The sequence below is a fragment of the Pristiophorus japonicus genome, chromosome 3 (genome assembly GCF_044704955.1).
Source record: "Pristiophorus japonicus isolate sPriJap1 chromosome 3, sPriJap1.hap1, whole genome shotgun sequence".
In the NCBI taxonomy this organism is placed as follows: domain Eukaryota; kingdom Metazoa; phylum Chordata; class Chondrichthyes; family Pristiophoridae; genus Pristiophorus; species Pristiophorus japonicus.
The window spans coordinates 293836710-293856967 of record NC_091979.1 but is presented as its reverse complement, the minus strand read 5'-3'; the positions used below and the strand labels follow the sequence as shown (position 1 = coordinate 293856967).

Genomic DNA, 20258 nt, shown 5'->3' with positions numbered 1-20258 from the left:
GTTGGGGAAGTCCAGAACCAGGGGACACAGTCTAAGGATAAGGGGTAAGCCATTTAGGACTGACATGAGGAGAAACTTCTTCAGAGTTGTTAACCTGTGGATGATTGATATGGTTTGCAGCAGCTGCGCGTCAGGAAGAGGCAGGTGGTGATTCAGAAGGACAAGCAGCAGGACCAACAGAAGTAGCACCCGAAGGACATCCAGAAGAGAGTCCAGAATTGTTTGCTGATTTTGAGCAGGACGATTGGATTATGGCCAGCATGAAGATCCCCCCACTGATCAGATGGTCATATTGGACCTGAAGCTGCTGGAGCCCATGGATCAGGATGCATGTCCCAGTGTGGTCCAGCAACAAACACTTGAAAGGGATGCCCAATAGGATCGAGGAGCAAGGCACAGGTGGGAGACGGCAAAGGAGGGTGGAAAGGATAGCTAAACCACAAGCGCAGGTAGACATGGTACAAGCTCATCTGGATGAGTGGGGAGAGTATGCAGCTAACCAGGTTGCTCCTGGACACCATGGGTGAGGTGAGGGTAGAAATTGCGGGACTGTTAGGAGAAGTAGCAACACTGATGGAGGAATAGGACCACCACTGGCAGGGCAGATTAGAGAGGGAATGGTGGATGCATTTGATGCACTGTCAGGACAGCTGATGGGGAAATTGTCTGACATACGTGATTTGCAGGTAGCTGCTGCAATAAGGGAACACACCCAGGTTGTCATTCAACAACACCAATTGGCGGTATCAACTGCTGCCACTCAAATCATCCCCAGACCAACCTCAGGGACTGTGCTGCAGGGTGATCAGCTTGAAAAAGACGAAGACAAATCCGGGCCTTGCAGAAATTTGTCTACTAGGTCTGCCCCTGTCCAACCCCACCAATGAAAAACAAAAAAAAAACAACAACATTGGGCTCACCAAGGGGCCGAGTAATTCTGCTGTGTCAACAGAAAGGGCTAAGGGTAGAGGCAACAGGGCAGGCAAGAGGGGCACTACGCGCTAGTGGTCGTTGAATAAGGGGAGGAGAGATAGTTGTGTTTTTCTGTTACTTGTTTTGTTAATAGAAAGGTTTGATATAATAACATTTTGTTAATTGAAAATGTTAAAGTTTGCAAGAAGTTTAAAGTTTGATACATGTTAATTAAAATTTTTAAGTTTGATACGTTAATTGAAAATTTTAAAGTTTGATATTTCTTCATTGAAAATAAATGTTTTATTAGAGTCCAGTATAAAGGTACAAATATTATTTTAATTTAACCAGATTCAGTGCATTATTTTGTGAATTTAACCAACGGTGTATATTAGACCAACCTAAACCAACACAAAATTATTAAAAGTGCAAACAGGTGTAAACAGTCAACATGGTACGTCACTATAACCAAACGTGCCGCCGTTCAGCCTTCAGGCAGAAAAACGTTCACGGATTAGCCACCGATGCAAGTCTCTGGCAAAGGCTATAGGTCCCCGTGGTCGCCCCACCCCCTTCAACATCGTCCTGTGGCTTGAGATGGTTCCTCCTCCTGCTGCTGGTCCTTCTCATCCTAGTCAGCCTCCACCGAATCCTCATCCCTTCTTCTCCCCTCAGGAGGATCTTCAATGTCCAGTACAAGCCCCCTCATGATGGCCAAGTTGTGCAGCACGCAGCACACGACAGTGAATGGAGCGACGTGGTGAGGGGAGTATTGCAGGTATCCTCCAGAGTGGTCCAGGCATCAGAAACAATGCTTTAAAATGCCAATTTCCCTCTCTATGATGCTCGTTATGTGGGACACATTGTACCGGGATATTGCTACCGGGATATTTGGCATCCACTGCCATGATCTGCTGCAGATCGTCGCACGCATGCTGCACATTTAGGGAGTGGAACCCTTTCCTGTTGCAGTAAACTTCGGAATCTTGCAAGGGTGCTCTCAAGGCAATGTGGGTACAGTCAATGGCACCCTGTACCTTGGGGAAGCCAGCAAATTCTGGAGAACCCCACAGCCCTGTGTCTCATTGCCTGCGTGGACATACGGAAAGTGATGGAACTGGTCCCTTTTGGCATATAGTGCAGCAGTCAGCTGGCGAATGCAGCAATGGTGGCACGCTGAGAGATCGGGCATACGTCCCCAGTTGAAGCTTGAAATGATCCTGTAGCATAGAAGGCAACCCAGAGTACTTAAGGAGGTGGCCTTGGAAATAGCGGATGCACTGACAGTCATTTTCCAACATTCCATAGACTCTGGATCTGTTCCTATGGAGTGTAGAGTAGCCAATGTAACCCCACTTTTAAAAAAAGGAGGGAGAGAGAAAACAGAGTATTATAGATCGGGCAGCCTGACATCGGAAGTGGGTAAAATGATGGAATCAATTATTAAGGATGTCATAGCAGCGCATTTGGAAAGAGGTGAAATGATAGGTCCAAGTCAGCATGGATTTGTAAAAGGGAAATCATGCTTGACAAATCTTCTGGAATTTTTTGAGGATGTTTCCAGTAGAGTGGACAAGGGAGAACCAGTTGATGTGGTATATTTGGACTTTCAGAAGGCTTTCGACAAGGTCCCACACAAGAGATTAGAGTGCAAAGTTAAAGAACATGGGATTGGGGGTAGTGTGCTGACGTGATTGAGAACTGGTTGGCAGACAGGAAGCAAAGAGTAGGAGTAAATGGATACTTTTCAGAATGGCAGGCAGTGACTAGTGGGGTACCGCAAGGTTCTGTGCTGGGGCCCGAGCTGTTTACATTGTACATTAATGATTTAGACGAGGGGATTAAATGTAGTATCTCCAAATTTGCGGATGACACTAAGTTGAGTGGCAGTGTGAGCTGCGAGGAGGATGCTATGAGGCTGCAGAGTGACTTGGATAGGTTAGGTGAGTGGGCAAATGCATGGCAGATGAAGGATAATGTGGAAAATATGAGGTTATCCACTTTGGTGGTAAAAACAGAGAGACAGACTATTATCTGAATGGTGACAGATTAGGAAAAGGGGAGGTGCAACGAGACCTGGGTGTCATGGTACATCAGTCATTGAAGGTTGGCATGCAGGTACAGCAGGCAGTTAAGAAAGCAAATGGCATGTTGGCCTTCATAGCGAGGGGATTTGAGTACAGGGGCAGGGAGATGTTACTACAGTTCTACAGGACCTTGGTGAGGCCAAACCTGGAGTATTGTGTACAGTTTAAGTCTCCTAATTTGTGGAAGGACATTCTTGCTATTGAGGGAGTACAGCGAAGGTTCACCAGACTGATTTCCGGGATGGCGGGACTGACATATCAAGAAAGACTGGATCAACTGGACTTGTATTCAATGGAGTTCAGAAGAATGAGAGGGGATCTCAGAAACGTTTAAAATTCTGACGGGTTTAGACAGGTTAGATGCAGGAAGAATGTTCGCAATGTTGGGGAATTCCAGAACCAGAGGTCACAGTCTAAGGATAAGGGGTAAGCCATTTAGGACCGAGATGAGGAGAAACTTCTTCACCCAGAGAGTGGTGAACCTGTGGAATTCTCTACCACAGAAAGTAGTTGAGGCCAATTCACTAAATATATTCAAAAAGGAGTTAGATGTAGTCCTTACTACTAGGGGGATTAAGGGGTATGGCGAGAAAGCAGGAATGGGGTACTGAAGTTGCATGTTCAGCCATGAACTCATTGAATGGTGGTGCAGGCTCGAAGGGCAGAATTGCCTACTCCTGCACTTATTTTCTATGTTTCTACAGATAGGGCAGTCCTCCTTCCACTTCTTGGCCTTATATCTCCTGATTAGTTGGCAGATCTCAGTAATGACCTCCTTTTCCGAATCGCAGCCTGTGAACGCAGTCTACCTCACTCAGTTGCAGGTATGAGCGCCTCTCCCTATAGACTCGCTGAAGGTAAGGCCTCCTCCCCATTATTCTGTCTCCCTGATATAGAGTTATTCGTCGCCTCTGCAAGCCATGTATGGCCAACGCCCTTATCACATCGGGAATGCTAAAAAATTGCACCCATTATTGTTGTTATTATGCAGATAAATACTTAAATTCACTGATACCGTTCCTCTCTGTTTTGCTCCACAAGGCTGGGTGACGCCCCAGGTCGGGCCACACCCTGATCTGTGCATGCATTTGTTTGTTTGTACAGTGATTTTCTTGGGTCACCTGTGACAAATGGTCATTTCTAGCTTGCTGCTGTGCCTGTGCACAAAACGTCCCGTTTTGGATGCTGACCGAGCTTGAGGCTCGGGTTGAAGGAGTACCGGCTGGGCAGGATCGCAAGCTCGGCCGGACACAAACACAACAACGCGACACTCGGCTTCAAAAGTAACCTGGGCTCTGGTGCTCGTGTCCAGCTGAGCTTGCAATCCTGCACGGCCGGCACTCCTTCGACACGTGCCTGGAGCCTGGTCAGCAACTATTGTGTTGGGGTAGACAGGTGCGATTTTGCAAAAAAGAACCCAGTCAAGTTATTTCAGTTCTCTCCAAAAAAAAAATTATGCATTTGTTTTTTTACATTGTCTCGCTCCAAAAACTCGGAAATCACTGAGTTATTTTCAGAGTACCCGATCAAAAAAAATCCATGCATTTGCACTTTATTTTGTCTTCTTTTGCCTGGCCCCAATGTCCTTTTGTGCACTGTGCGATTTCCTGAAGTTCACAGAACGTTTTTTTGGGGGGGGGGGCGGGGTCTCGGGGCTTTTTGGCAGTGTACGCCACGCTGAAAAGAAATCGTGAACGGCCAAAATCGACTAACTGCACAAAAATAGCACCCAAGCCAATTTTCACTTGTGTTTGATCCAAAATATTTTTAAACTGGTTGGCGCCGGCGAAAGTTGGAAATGGAGGATTTCACATCAAAAAATGAAGCACAATCGTGGTGAAAATAGGGGTTCAAATCAATGATTTAGATGAGGGTACCAAATATAATATATCCATGTTTGCTGATGACACAAAGCTAGGTGGGAATGCAAGTTGCGAGGAGGATGCAAAGAGGTTTCAAGGGGATATAGACAAGCTAAGTTAGTGGGCAAGAACATGGCAAATGGAATATAATGTGGAGAAATGTGAAGTTATCCACTTTGGTAGGAAAATAGAAAAGCAGAGTATATTTTAAATGGGGAGAGGTTGGGAAATTCAGAGGGACCTGGGTGTCCTTGTACACAAATCACCAAAATTACAGCTCATGGGACAGCAAGCAATTAGAAAAGCAAATGGTATGTTGGCCTTCATTACAAGAGGATTAGAGTACAAGAGTAAAGACATCCTAATGCAATTAGATAGGGCTCTAGTGGACCACACCTGGAGTATTGTGTACAGTTTTGGTTTCCTTACCAAAGGAAAGATATACTTGCCATAGGAGTGGAACGAAGGTTTACCAAACCGATTCCTGGGATGGGGGGGGGCGTGGAATTGTCCTATGAGGAGAGGTTGAGTAGACTAGGCCTCTATTCTCTATAGAGTTTAGAAGAATGAGGTGTGATCTCATTGAAACATACAAAATTCTTACAGGGCTTGACAGGGTAGATGCAGGGAGGATGTTTCCTCTGGCTGGGGAGTCTCGAACCAGGGTCAGCCATTTAGGACTGAGATGAGGAGAAATTTCTTTACTCAGAGTGGAGAATCTTTGGAACTGTCTACTCAAAAAGGCTGTGGATGCTTAGTCATTGACAAGACAGGGATCGATAGATTTTTGGATATTAAGGAAATCAAGGGATATGGGGATAGTGCAGGAAAGTGGAGTTGAGGTTGAAGATCAGCCATGACCTTAGTGAATGGCAGAGCAGGCTCAAAAGGCCAAATGGCCGTCTCCTGCTCCTAATTCCTATGTTCTCTTCATGTTTTCCTCCTCCAAATTTCCATCATCTTCTTCGCCTGAAGCTATCAACTCCTGATAGGATATGGTTCCACAACAACCTTCCAGTGACCATTCTTCATGTAATTCTAGCTGGCAAGTGTTGACAGGCTATTTGATCGTTTGGGTACTGAAGAAAATCACCACCGCCAACCCCAGTTCTGACCTCTCTCAATTTGTGTGCACACATACACACACTTTCCAGCAGAGATCATCTCATAATCAGGAGTGAGAATCCTGGCTAATTTTCCCTCCTGGGGCACTGAGCCTAATTGTAGCAACCTTGCTGAGATCAGCTAACCTCAGCACAGATGGAACTAAATCATCTGAATCTGTTTGGCTCAGTGACAGCTGAGCCATACAGATCAGGAGATCCTAGGTTCAGTTCTTCCCACTTCTGAAAGAAAAAAGGAAATCAAAAAGCAAATCATATTTAACAAACAAAAATTTTGCACATTAGTTTTTCCCATTTCATTTGCTGAGCAATTTCCCCCACAAAATTTTCCAAAATTATTTCATTTGATTTAGTTAGTAAAAACAAGTTAGTATAACATTCTCGGTACATTAAACTGATAAAATATAGCTTCTGTAACAGTGGCTTTAAATTAAATAACTAATGCCTAAAGTAATGTTCAAAAATTTAACACCTCAAAAACTAAGTTCAGACAAATATCATGTTTGGTTCAGCTGGTATGTTTCGAGATGCTGAACAATGCAACTCAAGAAGTTCCCAGCATGACTGATATTTCTATTTGTATAAAGACTGATTTTTGCTGCCTTCCACAATGAAACACAATTCAAAATACAAACAGCAGCATTTTACCCCAAGATTTGAAATTTAGTTCTAATTTTTATAATGCATATTAAGAATATTACCCTGTACCATAAATTGAGAATTCCAAGATGGAATCTAGTCAGTACAAAATGTTATAAACTTAAACCCAGAACTGTAATTAATGGTCTTGTATCAAGATCTATGACTATATTGTTTGTTTCTAACTCATAATAATTTAGCAGAATTTACGACATAGAAGCAAGCAAAAGATGCTCGTACCATTTTTCATTGTTTGCATTTCCTTCCACTGTATCTCTGGATCGTTGCTTAGCAAACAGCTTAGCCATCCTCTTTGCTTTATTTTTCTGCCGACTGCTCATACCTGGCTGAAATTCAGCTTCGATCAGATCAGCAGCCTGAACAAGCTAAAAATAAATATATATATATACATATATATTAACCATCACCAGTCATAATCACAATCTGCAGTGCTTGCAAACAAAGCTTCCCATACTTCAGAATCTTATTAGCTTTTATTATGTAGAAAACCTAACCATATCTAAATTTTTAGATAAGAGGACCATGGAAATAATCTCATACTTGTAAATATCTTTTAAATAAGGTAAAAACACAAAGAGGATTACATTGCCAGGACAGTGTTAAATTATTCAACCTGTTTTGTCCCCATTGGGCCAAAGTAAATGGGATAAAATGAGAGTCTGCATTTAAAATGAACATTAATTATCAGAACATAGCTGCAGAAATCAAAGTTCCCCAAATGGCTCACTGTCTGATGTACAACCAAGATACACTGCCTGGGAAGTTCTCAGTTTCAATCTTGGTCAGTGTGAAGTTAGCTCATCTCAGCTAGGGTAGTAGTAGGTTGGCAGTTTCCACAGTAGCATTTCTTCACAATTTCTAAAATAGTACATCCTATGAGTAAATAAATAACTCTAAATGAGAGTAAAGGCTAAAGTCGCTGACAACGTGCATTACCATTAGTGATCTCTAATAGCAAGAATTGTTTTGCTATTGTATAGCTTATGTCATGCAGCTGCCCTCCAGGTACTTTCAAAGTTTACTTCTTCAAAAGCATAGTTGACTGCAATAGTGATGCCATTTGTTATGACCAGTTAGCTTCAATTCTACCCCAGGGTGACACTAACAATTTCCTAATTAGTTCAAATTTACTCCCTATTCCAGCAGAGGTCCCTGCAAACATAAAATAGCAGTTCCATCTCATTTGCATAGAGCAGAGCAGGATCAGCTAGATAAAACTCTAATATAACTTCTGGCAATTAGTGTCATGATCTCAATGTTAAGGATATATTTCAAATAATAGATTATCCCAACCTAATGTATATTCTATTCTGATGCCACTAGGGCATTTTTAGACAAGTAAAAAGTATATTTGTAACCACACATGCAGAGACCAGTCTCTGGGAAATCTCAGCCAAGTTACTCCAGAGAGACATCAAATACAATTCATACATTTTCCCACAGAAGGGGGAGGTGTTGCCCCAAACTATCCACATCCACTTCATTGCAACAGCACATGGCAGCATTGCTAATCATGAACAATGCAACCATCCACAAAGTGATTAGTGGTATGTAGCTTGATAAAAAAAAAAAGGTAGAAAATAAATGTTATAACCACAAGAAAAATACCTCAGTCTATCCTAATGTCCCATGACTGAAGGATAATTTATGAACCATCAAGTTAATTGACCCTTAATGTTGATGCTAAAGAACTTTTAATTAAAAAAGACTATACCCCACTGGGAGCCTCATAACTGTTTTAAATGGATTCTTGCCTTTCCACCTCCAGTGTACTTGCAATGCCCATGGAAGCAAGACATTCTTTCCTTTACTTGATATCACTAAAGTATTTTGGTCTCAAGGCAGAGTATCTTCAGAGGACAGGTAATCCCAGACTTTTATTCAGAGTCAGAATCAATGATGTTAGGTGGTAGAGTTTTGTGGAAAAAAATAAGTCTAAATGGAGGAATCAACTATCAAGGATAAACTCAATAAAAATTGGACGCTTGTGAACATCCTCAATCACAATGATTAAACTGGAATATTGGGTTTAGGTTATCACTGACAAGCATTTTTTAAAAGCCTGGAGTACAGAACCAAGTCAAAAAACAGAATATTGCTGTAGTAGCAATGCGTGCCATTTGAAGGCAACTTTCTGAATTGAAAAGTAGGTGTCAAAAGCTTAATCCACCAGAACTTTCAAACTACATACTTGTAGATCAAGATTATTGTTGAAAAACTATGCTGGAAACACCATTGATGTTTATTGATTTTCCTAACTTTTCCCACCAAAAAGTTAATTATCTGTCTTTAAACCAATTACAGGAGTTACTTTGGGCAACTGTCTTTTTATGTCAAATCTATAATTAAATGAATGAATGCAAGAACAGCTAATGGACACACTACAAAAGAAAACTTCTGACTTTTATTGCTTTAGCAACATTTACAAAACCTGTTCCAACTGCAGCACTGAAAACTTCTAGCATATAGTCTCATCATTTTTATCTTAGCAATCAGTTTTTAAGCTGATTGTTGCTCCAAATCTAGAGGGACCCATCATCTCACCTACAATATAGCTCAATGGCACATCTGCTGAGTTCTAAACATCTAGTTTTGAATCAGTAATTCCCAAAGTAGCACTACCACAAGGAAAAGGGCAAATGGGAATCCATCTAATCAATCCCTGCAGCTCTAACTTAGTCACTTGGAGAATATTTCTCAGAATTTTTTACAAGAATGAAATGAACAAAGTGCCACACCAGCATTATTCACCACTGAACTGCAGACTGCATAGCATTATATCAGTAATAAACCTTTATCACACATTGGTGGAACACAGATTTGATTTTGGTCCCTCAATTTCCCATGCTAGTGTTGAAAGGTATCAAGCATGGCCAGGTGTTGACACACTAAGCAAGGAGATGGAAAGTAGAGTCATTTAGGAGCTGTATCACATACCTAGCAGCCAATGCAAAGTGGAGGAGAAGGTCCTCTCAAACTGAGGTCACATAGGACCAGGGCTAGCTCCTAAAACTAAATCAGAGTCCACAATATATTTTGTTTAAAAACATTAAGCTGTACAGCAACATCCAAGTTTGCAACATATAAAATACCAGAACACTTAGTCAGAATATATACGGTTTTATGACAGGAACTTATACCATGTAATATAGGATGTATCTTGTAAAACTAGCAGAAATGAGAAAAGTTTGAATACAGCACAAATAATAACAAAAAAGACTAGAAAACAAATAAAAATAAAATGATGCAGCAATACAAAAGAAAAAACGAACAGTCAATGGAATATATGGTCCAATTGCATGTGACCAAAGGCCAGGAATGTGCAAGAGACCACAATTTAAAGGGGTGAAAAACATGACCCAGAAACCCTAGCCTTTGGATAGGGTCAAGCCTGAAGAGAGAAATATTTTTGATTTTTAAACACAGCAGAGGCAACTGCAATGTTAAATGTATTGGCTTGGTTATGAATTGTGTAAAATGAATTTATGGTAGAGGTTTCACTGCTATCTCCTACAGGTACTGAGAAAGCAAGATGACAGCCAAAAGTATTTCAAAATATATTTTACATTGGCTCAAGCAGCAAAATACTAGATGCTGAAAATCTAAAAAACAGAATATGTAGAAAGTCTCAACAGGTCAGACAGCATCTGGGTGCTTTAAGTGGATAAAATGGTGTTCCATTCTTCAGTGAACTCAAAAATACTTGCCTTAAAATGATCACAAAATATTCAAAGTTTAAAATGGAAATTGTTAATTATACTAGTAAGCAATTCGTATCTTCTGAACAACCTTGTCCTTTTTCATAATTTTCCAGCTGCAGATGCCTGTTAACTAACTCGTGATCAGCCTGCATCAATTCCAAATTATGAGACTCAAGCTGCTTTTAATTTTAATGGAAGCACATCAAAAACAAAAGTAAACTAGTTAATAGAGCTTTAACAGGCACAAGCATGCAGACTTTAAGCTACCAGAAGCACAAAAGAAGCCAAACCCACTGCATGATTCCTTGAAGTCAAACAACCCGAGGTTCTACCTACAGGTTGTTTCAGTACTGTTGGAGCTGGAGAGGGATTATAAATGAGATCTTCATCATTAAAGAGCTCTTCAGTGTTCATTCCTAGAGCTGCTCCCATGTCGAGGCCCAATTTCTTTTGCAACAATTTTCTCTGATGAGCTATTCTCGCCTTGGGATCAATTTCTCCTGCACAGAGAAGAAAATAATTAATTTATAGGTTGATCAATAACTACAAGGGCACGTGCAAATCTAACCTACAGTAACAGTTCGGGGCCTTTTATCCAATTTCCACATTCACAAATCATCAAAGAGCATGTGTTAATAAATAACCACCACTGACATCTAAAGTGACTATAATGTAAAATAACATATTCTGGTACTTTACAAATAGGTTTAAGGAAAATGAATGAGCAAGAAGGAGAGACTGGAAGATTGGTTAAAAAGATGGGTTCTTAAGGTTTTAAAAAAAATTGGAGTCAGGGAGTGAGTGTCTGAGATTCAGGGAAGGCATTCCAGAAAGTAGAACCCGTGTGGCTGAATGGAAGGGCAGAGAGCAGAGAATTAGAAAAAGGCCAGAGTCAGAGGAACAAAGTGTTCAGGAGATGATATAAGGGTAATTGCAGAGATAGAATGGGGCAACGCCAGAGGGATTTAGAGAAGAGGATTTAAAATTTAATGTATCGGGGAACAAAGAGCCTATGGAGAATATGGACATGGATGGTAATGGGTGAGGTCAGGATTTGTGCAGCACAGTTCTGGGCAAGTTGGAGTTTATGGAGGGTACAGGATTGGAGGCTAGTAAGGTAAGCTTTAGTGTAGCTGAGTCATCATCATAGGCAGTCCCTCGAAATTGAGGAAGACTTTCTTCCACTCTAAAAGTGAGTTCTCAGGTGACTGGACAGTCCAATAAACAATCTGTCACAGGTGGGACAGACAGTGGTTGAAGGAAAGGGTGGGAGAGTCTGGTTTGCCACGCGCTCCTGCTGCTGGTTTTCTGCATGCTCTCGGCGACGAGACTCGAGGTGCTCAGCGCCCTCCCGGATGCTCCTCCTCCACTTAGGGCGGTCTTTGGCCAGGGACTCCCAGGTGTCGGTGGGAATGTTGCACTTTATCAAGGAGGCTTTGCAGCTGTCCTTGAAACGTTTCCTCTGCTCACCTGGGGCTCGCAGCAGTTCCAAGTAGAGCGCTTGCTTTGGGAATCTTGTGTTGGGCATGCAGACAATGTGGCCCACCAAACGGAGCTAGCTGGTCAGTGCTTCGATGCTGGGGAGGTTGGCCTGATTGAGAACACTAACCTTGGTGCGTATGTCCTCCCAGGGGATTTGCAGGATCTTGGAGACATCGTTGGTGGTATTTCTCCTGCGATTTGATGTGTCTACTGTATATGGTCGTCTCCGATCCATACAGGAGGGCAGGTATCACTACAGCCCTGTAGACTATAAGCTTGGTGCCAGATTTGAGGGCCTGATCACCGAACACTCTTTTCCTCAGGCGACCAAAGGTTAAGCGTGGAAATGAAAGATATATAAAGGTTTCAGTGTCAAAGGGACGGAGGATGTAGTAGATGTGGAGTAAACAGTCTTTGAGATGGACAGCAAATGTGATTGAAAACTCAGCTCAGGACAAAGCAAGACAAGGAATTTCCACAAAGCTGGAGAGATTTTAAGAGGAGACTGGCGTGATCTGTGTCAAAGAGGGACACTGTCACAGTCACAAAGGGAGTCATTCATGACTGTAGTTAGGGCTCTTTTGGTCTGGTGAGAAGGACAGAAGCTAAACTGAAGGAATTCAATTATAGAGTTATAGGACTGATGGGCATGGAGTTGGAAGGTAATGACACATTTGAAGACTTGAGAGGAAAGGGAGGTTGATGATGGAGCAATAGTTTGCTCGGGCAGAATAGTCGAGGTAATTACTAGTTTCTCACACACAGCCAATACTATTGTTAATTCTTCATGGATATCTCCTCCACCTTCTACTCTTTGAAGGTTCCTTTCCACAACAGTCAGATATTGCTGTTTTCAAACTAATTCGAAGGGCTCAAATTTGTCCAAAGACGTTTTTTTTTAAAAAAGCATATTGCCAGAGTTAAGTTCGTTTTTCTAGGCCAGAACTACTCCAAAAATAAATGTGCCAACTTTCCCTGCTCTATTTTTCAAAATTGGTACCACGCAGCATGCCCTATAGCCTTGAATAAAAGGACAGAATAAAAGGAAAAGGAGGTGGGGTAGCATTGCTGGTTAAAGAGGAGATTAATGCAATAGTTAGGAAGGACATTAGCTTGGATGATGTGGAATCTATATGGGTAGAGCTACAGAACACCAAAGGGCAAAAAACGTTAGTGGGAGTTGTGTACAGACCTCCAAACAGTAGTAGTGATGTTGGGGAGGGTATCAAACAGGAAATTAGGGGTGCATGCAATAAAGGTGCAGCAGTTATAATGGGTGACTTTAATATGCACATAGATTGGGCGAGCCAAACTGGAAGCAATACGGTGGAGGAGGATTTCCTGGAGTGCATAAGGGATGGTTTTCTAGACCAATATGTCGAGGAACCAACTAGGGGGGAGGCCATCTTAGACTGGGTGTTGTGTAATGAGAGAGGATTAATTAGCAATCTCGTTGTGCGAGGCCCCTTGGGGAAGAGTGACCATAATATGGTGGGATTCTGCATTAGGATGGAGAATGAAACAGTTAATTCAGAGACCATGGTCCAGAACTTAAAGAAGGGTAACTTTGAAGGTATGAGGCGTGAATTGGCTAGGATAGATTGGCGAATGATACTTAAGGGGTTGACTGTGGATGGGCAATGGCAGACATTTAGAGACCGCATGGATGAACTACAACAATTGTACATTCCTGTCTGTCGTAAAAATAAAAAAGGGAAGGTGGCTCAACCGTGGCTATCAAGGGAAATCAGGGATAGTATTAAAGCCAAGGAAGTGGCATAAATATTGGCCAGAAATAGCAGTGAACCCAGGGACTGGGAGAAATTTAAAACTCAGCAGAGGAGGACAAAGGGTTTGATTAGGGCAGGGAAAATGGAGTACGAGAAGAAGCTTGCAGGGAACATTAAGGCGGATTGCAAAAGTTTCTATAGATATGTAAAGAGAAAAAGGTTAGTAAAGACAAACGTAGGTCCCCTGCAGTCAGAATCAGGGGAAGTCATAACTGGGAACAAAGAAATGGCAGACCAATTGAACAAGTACTTTGGTTCGGTATTCACTAAGGAGGACACCAACAACCTTCCGGATATAAAAGGGGTCAGAGGGTCTAGTAAGGAGGAGGAACTGAGGGAAATCTTTATTAGTCGGGAAATTGTGTTGGGGAAATTGATGGGATTGAAGGCCGATAAATCCCCAGGGCCTGATGGACTGCATCCCAGAGTACTTAAGGAGGTGGCCTTGGAAATGCATTGACAGTCATTTTCCAACATTCCATTGACTCTGGATCAGTTCCTATCGAGTGGAGGGTAGCCAATGTAACCCCACTTTTTAAAAAAGGAGGGAGAGATAAAACAGGGAATTATAGACCGGTCAGCCTGACCTCAGTAGTGGGTAAAATGATGGAATCAATTATTAAGGATGTCATAGCAGCGCATTTGGAAAATGGTGACATGATGGGTCCAAGTCAGCATGGATTTGTGAAGGGGAAATTATGCTTGACAAACCTTCTGGAATTTTTTGAGGATGTTTCCAGTAAAGTGGACAGGGGAGAACCAGTTGATGTGGTATATTTGGACTTTCAGAAGGCTTGCGACAAGGTCCCACACAAGAGATTAATGTGCACATGGGATTGGGGGTAGTGTGCTGACGTGGATTGAGAACTGGTTGTCAGACAGGAAGCAAAGAGGAGGAGTAAATGGGGACTTTTCAGAATGGCAGGCAGTGACTAGTGGGGTACCGCAAGGTTCTGTGCTGGGGCCCCAGCTGTTTACATTGTACATTAATGATTTAGACGAGGGGATTAAATGTAGTATCTCCAAATTTGCGGATGACACTAAGTTGGGTGGCAGTGTGAGCTGCGAGGAGGATGCTATGAGGCTGCAGAGTGACTTGGATAGGTTAGGTGAGTGGGCAAATGCATGGCAGATGAAGTATAATGTGGATAAATGTGAGGTTGTCCACTTTGGTGGTAAAAACAGAGAGACAGACTATTATCTGAATGGTGACAGATTAGGAAAAGGGGAGATGCAACGAGACCTGGGTGTCATGGTAAATCAGTCATTGAAGGTTGGCATGCAGGTACAGCAAGGTGGTTAAGAAAGCAAATGGCATGTTGGCCTTCATAGCGAGGGGATTGGAATACAGGGGCAGGGAGGTGTTGCTACAGTTGTACAGGGCCTTGGTGAGGCCACACCTGGAGTATTGTGTACAGTTTTGGTCTCCTAACTTGAGGAAGGACATTCTTGCTATTGAGGGAGTGCAGCGAAGATTCACCAGACTGATTCCCGGGATGGTGGGACTGACCTATCAAGAAAGACTGGATCAACTGGGCTTGTATTCACTGGAGTTCAGAAGAATGAGAGGGGACCTCATAGAAACGTTTAAAATTCTGACGGGTTTAGACAGGTTAGATGCAGGAAGAATGTTCCCAATGTTGGGGAAGTCCAGAACCAGGGGTCACAGTCTAAGGATAAGAGGTAAGCCATTTAGGACCGAGATGAGGAGAAACTTCTTCACCCAGAGAGTGGTGAACCTGTGGAATTCTCTACCACAGAAAGTAGTTGAGGCCAATTCACTAAATATATTCAAAAGGGAGTTAGATGAAGTCCTTACTACTCGGGGGATCAAGGGGTATGGCGAGAAAGCAGGAAGTACTGAAGTGCATGTTCAGCCATGAACTCATTGAATGGCGGTGCAGGCTAGAGGGGCTGAATGGCCTACTCCTGCACCTATTTTCTATGTTTCTATGTTTGGGGGGGGGTGGAACCAACTGCGTGCGCTGAAAAAACAATGCCTCCCCTTCTGCACACACGCGGAAAAAAGAGGTTTGACGTGCTTCTGACTGGCACGCATGCCCAATACAGCTCCCAGTCTGCAATTGGCCATTTTTAAAGAGCCAGTTGTGTGCGAGAACTTTAATTCTCATTGGAAAAATCGGAGCTGCAATGCAAGATGCAACGCGGCGCAAGGACCAAGAATTTCTTACAGGATGAAGTGGAGGCACTAGTTACTGTGATTGAGACCGGATGGCAGGAGCTGGACACCAGTAGAAGTCACATAAAAGTTCCGCCCAAAGAAGTGAAGAAACGCTGGAACCAACTTGTACAAGATTACTGTGCAATGGTGACCACCCAGAAGTCTGGAGGCCAGTGCAAAAAGAAGTGGCAGGACTTTGGTCAAGTAGTTAGTGCAAGTAAGTTAACCTGTGGAATTCCTTGCCGAAGAGAGTTGTTGATGCCAGTTCCTTGGATATATTCAAGAGGGAGTTAGATATGGCCCTTACGGCTAAGGGGATCAAGGGGTATGGAGAGAAAGCAGGAAAGGGGTACTGAGGGAATGATCAGCCATGATCTTATTGAATGGCGGTGCAGGCTCGATGGGGCCGAATGGCCTACTCCTGCACCTATTTTCTATGTTTCTATGTTTTTATGTAATATTTTCATTTATTTAATGGAATTGCAATTGTAAATGTGACCATCTGTATATATCCCACCCAGCAGAAAGACACCCTCTCTAAAAAGTTGTATTTTCATCTTTGCAGAGGAAAGTGGCACACAACAAATGAGAAAGAACTCGAACAGGAGGAGGCCCGGCAAATCTGCACCCACTGACATTGATGGGTTCTGCCCAGAGAAAAGCAACCACCACTGCACAAGCTGGGCCCACACTCGAAGGAGAGGGGAAGTCCTGAAAATTCCACAGTCAGGCTTTCCTAAATGTTAAGTACTGCGCAGGCTAGCCATGCTTCATGGAGATGTTTCCCTCAGCTACGCTTCAGTTGATGCAATTCGCTTTCATTGTGGTCCTTCAAATCAGCCTGCTGCCTGCGCTGAGTGAGCCTATTCATGCCACCCACCCTGCCCGCTTCTCTGCTGCTAATCATTTGTCTATTCTGTTATATTTTGCAGAACTTGAGGCCAACCCAGACGATGCAGAAGATGATTCAGACAAGGACGAGCCTGAAGAGGCGAACATCTTCCAAACTAAGAGCATGGGGGCGAGGGGGAGGGAATGGATGAAGCCCCCACTGTTGTACTCACTTTTGAGGAGGTGCAGGTGCCGCCCATTGCGATGCTAGTCCCTTCCCTGACTAGTGCTTTGAGTGTTGGTAGGATATTCCATGGTTTCCGACCGTCCGAGGCTGGGGATTCCAGTGGGGCGCAGCGAGGCACACCCAGGGTGAGGAGGGGAAGGAAGGCTTAACCGCGCTCTCCTGAGGTGCAGGATCTAACAGATGTGGTTCAGATGATGGCAATGAGTGCGGAGAGCATTGACCTTACGCAATCACTCCCGGACACCATCAGTGGGGTAGGTGATGGTTTATCGGGATTGTCGGGAGAAGTAACAATACTCTCAAGAAATGGGAATGCTGTCCAGGAACATAAGGGAGGGAATGTCGCAGGTAACTGAGACACTGTCAGGACACACGAGAGAATTTTGAAGTTAGCTGCTGCGATAAGGGAACATGCCCAGACCCCGTGCCCATTGACAGAATCAACTGCCACTCCCACTGCAATCCCCAGACCAGCTTCTGAAGAGGCCCAAGCCGGGCCGTCCACATTAACACCTGCCCCCCGCACCGCCCCCCTCCCAATCAAGAAGTGTGCATTACCCAAGATATTCGAAAGAATAAGCTTGGTACCAACCCAAGAAACGCTGCGCCACCGCCTGCGGACAGGGGTGGTGGAATCACCAAGACCAAGCGCAGCGGGTGGTCTTAGAATAAGGTGGAGGAGAGATGGGTGCAGCCTTTCTTTGCTGCTGTTGTTATTATTGTTGTTACTGTTGTAACTGTTCTCAAATTAAAAGTTTTTTGTAAGTTATGTAAATGTACAAGTTTAAAAGTTATTAAGTGATCTTAAGTGAAAACTTTAAAGTTTGATACAAGAATGTGTATTAAAGTTAAGTACAAACGAATGTTAAACTTTTGAATAAAATATATTTTAAATTATAACTGAATCATTTCCATTACTTGTTCGATTATTTACACAACTTTTGAAGAAACATAATAACATAATAGGAGCAGGAATAGGCCATTTGGCCCCTCGAGCCTGCTCCGCCATTCAATAAGATCATGGCTGATCTGATCCTAGACTCAGCTCCATATAAGCCTCATCTCCCCTACAGTTCAAAAATCTGTCTATCTCCACCTTAAATATATTCAATGACCCAGCCTCCACAGCTCTCTGGGGCAGAGAATTCCATAGATTTACAACCCTCAGAAGAAATTTCTCCTCATCTCAGTTTTAAATATTCTAAGACTATGTCCCCTAGTTTTAGTTTCCCCCATGAGTGGAAATATATTCTCTGCATCCACCTCATCGAATCCCCTCATTATCTTATATGTTTCAGTAAGATCACCTCTCTTTCTTCTGAACTCCAATGTGTATAGGCCCAATCTATCTTCATAAGTCAACCCCCTTATCTCCGGAAATCAATCTAGTGAACCTTTTCTGAACAGCCTCCAATGCAAGTATATTCTTCCTTAAATACGGAGACCAAAACTGTATGCAGTAAAGAAGAATCATTTCCATCATTTGGTCGATTAATAACACAACACAACATTACGGAACAGGTCCAAACAGTAAACATGGTCCATGTGGAATAGATGCCGCTGATGCAGCAAAGCGCTCACGGATGAGCTGCTGGCGCAAGGCTCGAGCAATCGTTAAAGGGGCACGACAGCCCGCCCTCCTCCCACGTCGTGCTTCGGGTTCAGGTCGTTGCATGGCTTCCTCGTCCTCCTCCTCATCATCTGCATCTTCCTCATCATTATCATCAGCGACTCTCACCTCAGCTGGGCCTTCTACAACATCTGCTTCTGCCTCATGATGGCTAAGTTATGCAGCATGCAGCACACAACAGTAATCTGACCAACAATCTCAGGGGTGTATAAGCAAGTAGTCTCCGGAATGGTCCCGGCATCGGAAACACTGTTTTAAGATGCAAATAGTCCTCTCTATGACTCTGTTATATTCCTGATTATTCCCAGCTTCCGTCCGGGTTACGCGTAGGACCGTCATGAGCCAGCCCTTCTGGCTGCTGCTGAAACATGGTAACTATAACGCTCTCGCGTAGGATGAACACATCATGGGTGCTCCCAGGGTATCTTGCATCAACTGACATGATGCGATGTCATCACACACGAGCTGCACATTAATGAAGTGGAAGCCTTTTCTGTTCCTGCACATTTCGGAATCGTCCAAAAAGGTGCTTGCAAGGCGACGTAGGTACAATGAATGCAGTCCTGTACCTTTGGAAAGCCAGCAATCCTGGAGAAGCCCACAGCCCTTTCACGCATTGCCTGGACGGTCATGGGGAACTTTGTCGTCATTCCTCCGGACATATAGTGCAGCTGTCACCTGCCAAATGCAGACATGTGTTGCATGTTGAGAAATGGCACACGCATCCCCAGTTGTAGCTTGGAACAATCCGGAAGCATAGAATGAAAATGCAGCTGTAACCTTCACTTCAACTGACAAAGCAGGCCTCCTGACGCTTCTAGGTTGCAGGTCTGCTTTTACTAACTCATAGATCTCAGTTACAACTTCTTTGTGGAAACGCAGCCTTCTGACAGTCTGAATCACTCAGGTGCAGGTACAAATACCTGTCTCGATATATCCGACGTGGGTAAGGCCTCCTGCGCATCACTCTGAGGTTCATCATGCGATGATGTCAAACCAATTGTCTTTTCCACAGTGCCATCAAGCAAAAGGCTTGTACAAGGTATGGCATTGTCAGTATCGCCCCCATGCTTAAATTTTACCTTTGCAAGAAGCTCAAAACGGCAGGCAGGACAAGGTTCTTTGTTCTCTCTCCCCACAGGTCTGTATGGACCACACCCAGGTCTGAGCAGACTCAATGATCGGGAACTCTGTTTCTCCCCCCCACCGCAAACCCGGGCTACACTTGATGCATAGTGCAATCCTGTGATGACTTCCTTATGCCTTCCATAGCCCCCCACCCACCTGGGCTACATTTGATGGGTAGTGCAGGCTTCTGATGCTTTCCGATCGCCTTCCACAGGCCCCCATCTTTTCCCTTCCTTTCCTCGTACTCCCCCCCCCCCCCCACCCAGGCTTCTTTTGCAACCGAGCCGGTGTACGGGCGCGGGACTGATTCTGCTGGCTGACGCTCTGACCCTACAGCCCTGTTTGCAGATGTTCGGTGGTGGTGCGAGAGTTGAAAAAAAATATGAAAACTTACAGAATTCCATCAAACTTCCATTTACTGTGTTAAGATTAAAAAAATTATTATACATATTTAAGTCATCTCAATTCTCTCCAAAACTTCGCTGAAAAACAATGGCGTCTTTCTGCACCAATTTTTCAATGTGCGCTGCTTTTTCTTAACTCACCAGATGGTTTTTCGGGAGTGCTCACATACGCCGACCGAGGGAAAAAATGTTTTTGTCAAACTTCCATAATTGACAAA

At 43.5% G+C, this 20258-nt stretch overlaps 1 protein-coding gene across 2 annotated transcripts in view; it reads right to left on the bottom strand.

Moving 5' to 3' along the window:
• btaf1 (BTAF1 RNA polymerase II, B-TFIID transcription factor-associated) overlaps nt 1-20258 on the bottom strand; it is a 215145-nt gene that overhangs the window by 123790 nt on the left and 71097 nt on the right. Inside the window, exons 5-6 of one of the 2 annotated variants that reach the window (XM_070876808.1) lie at nt 10641-10846; nt 6865-7010 (exon numbers count right to left, since the gene is read on the bottom strand). In XM_070876808.1, the coding sequence (XP_070732909.1) occupies nt 6865-7010; nt 10641-10846 (352 nt within the window). The remainder of the gene's footprint in view (nt 1-6864; nt 7011-10640; nt 10847-20258) is intronic. The other variant, XM_070876809.1, reaches the window with a different exon arrangement.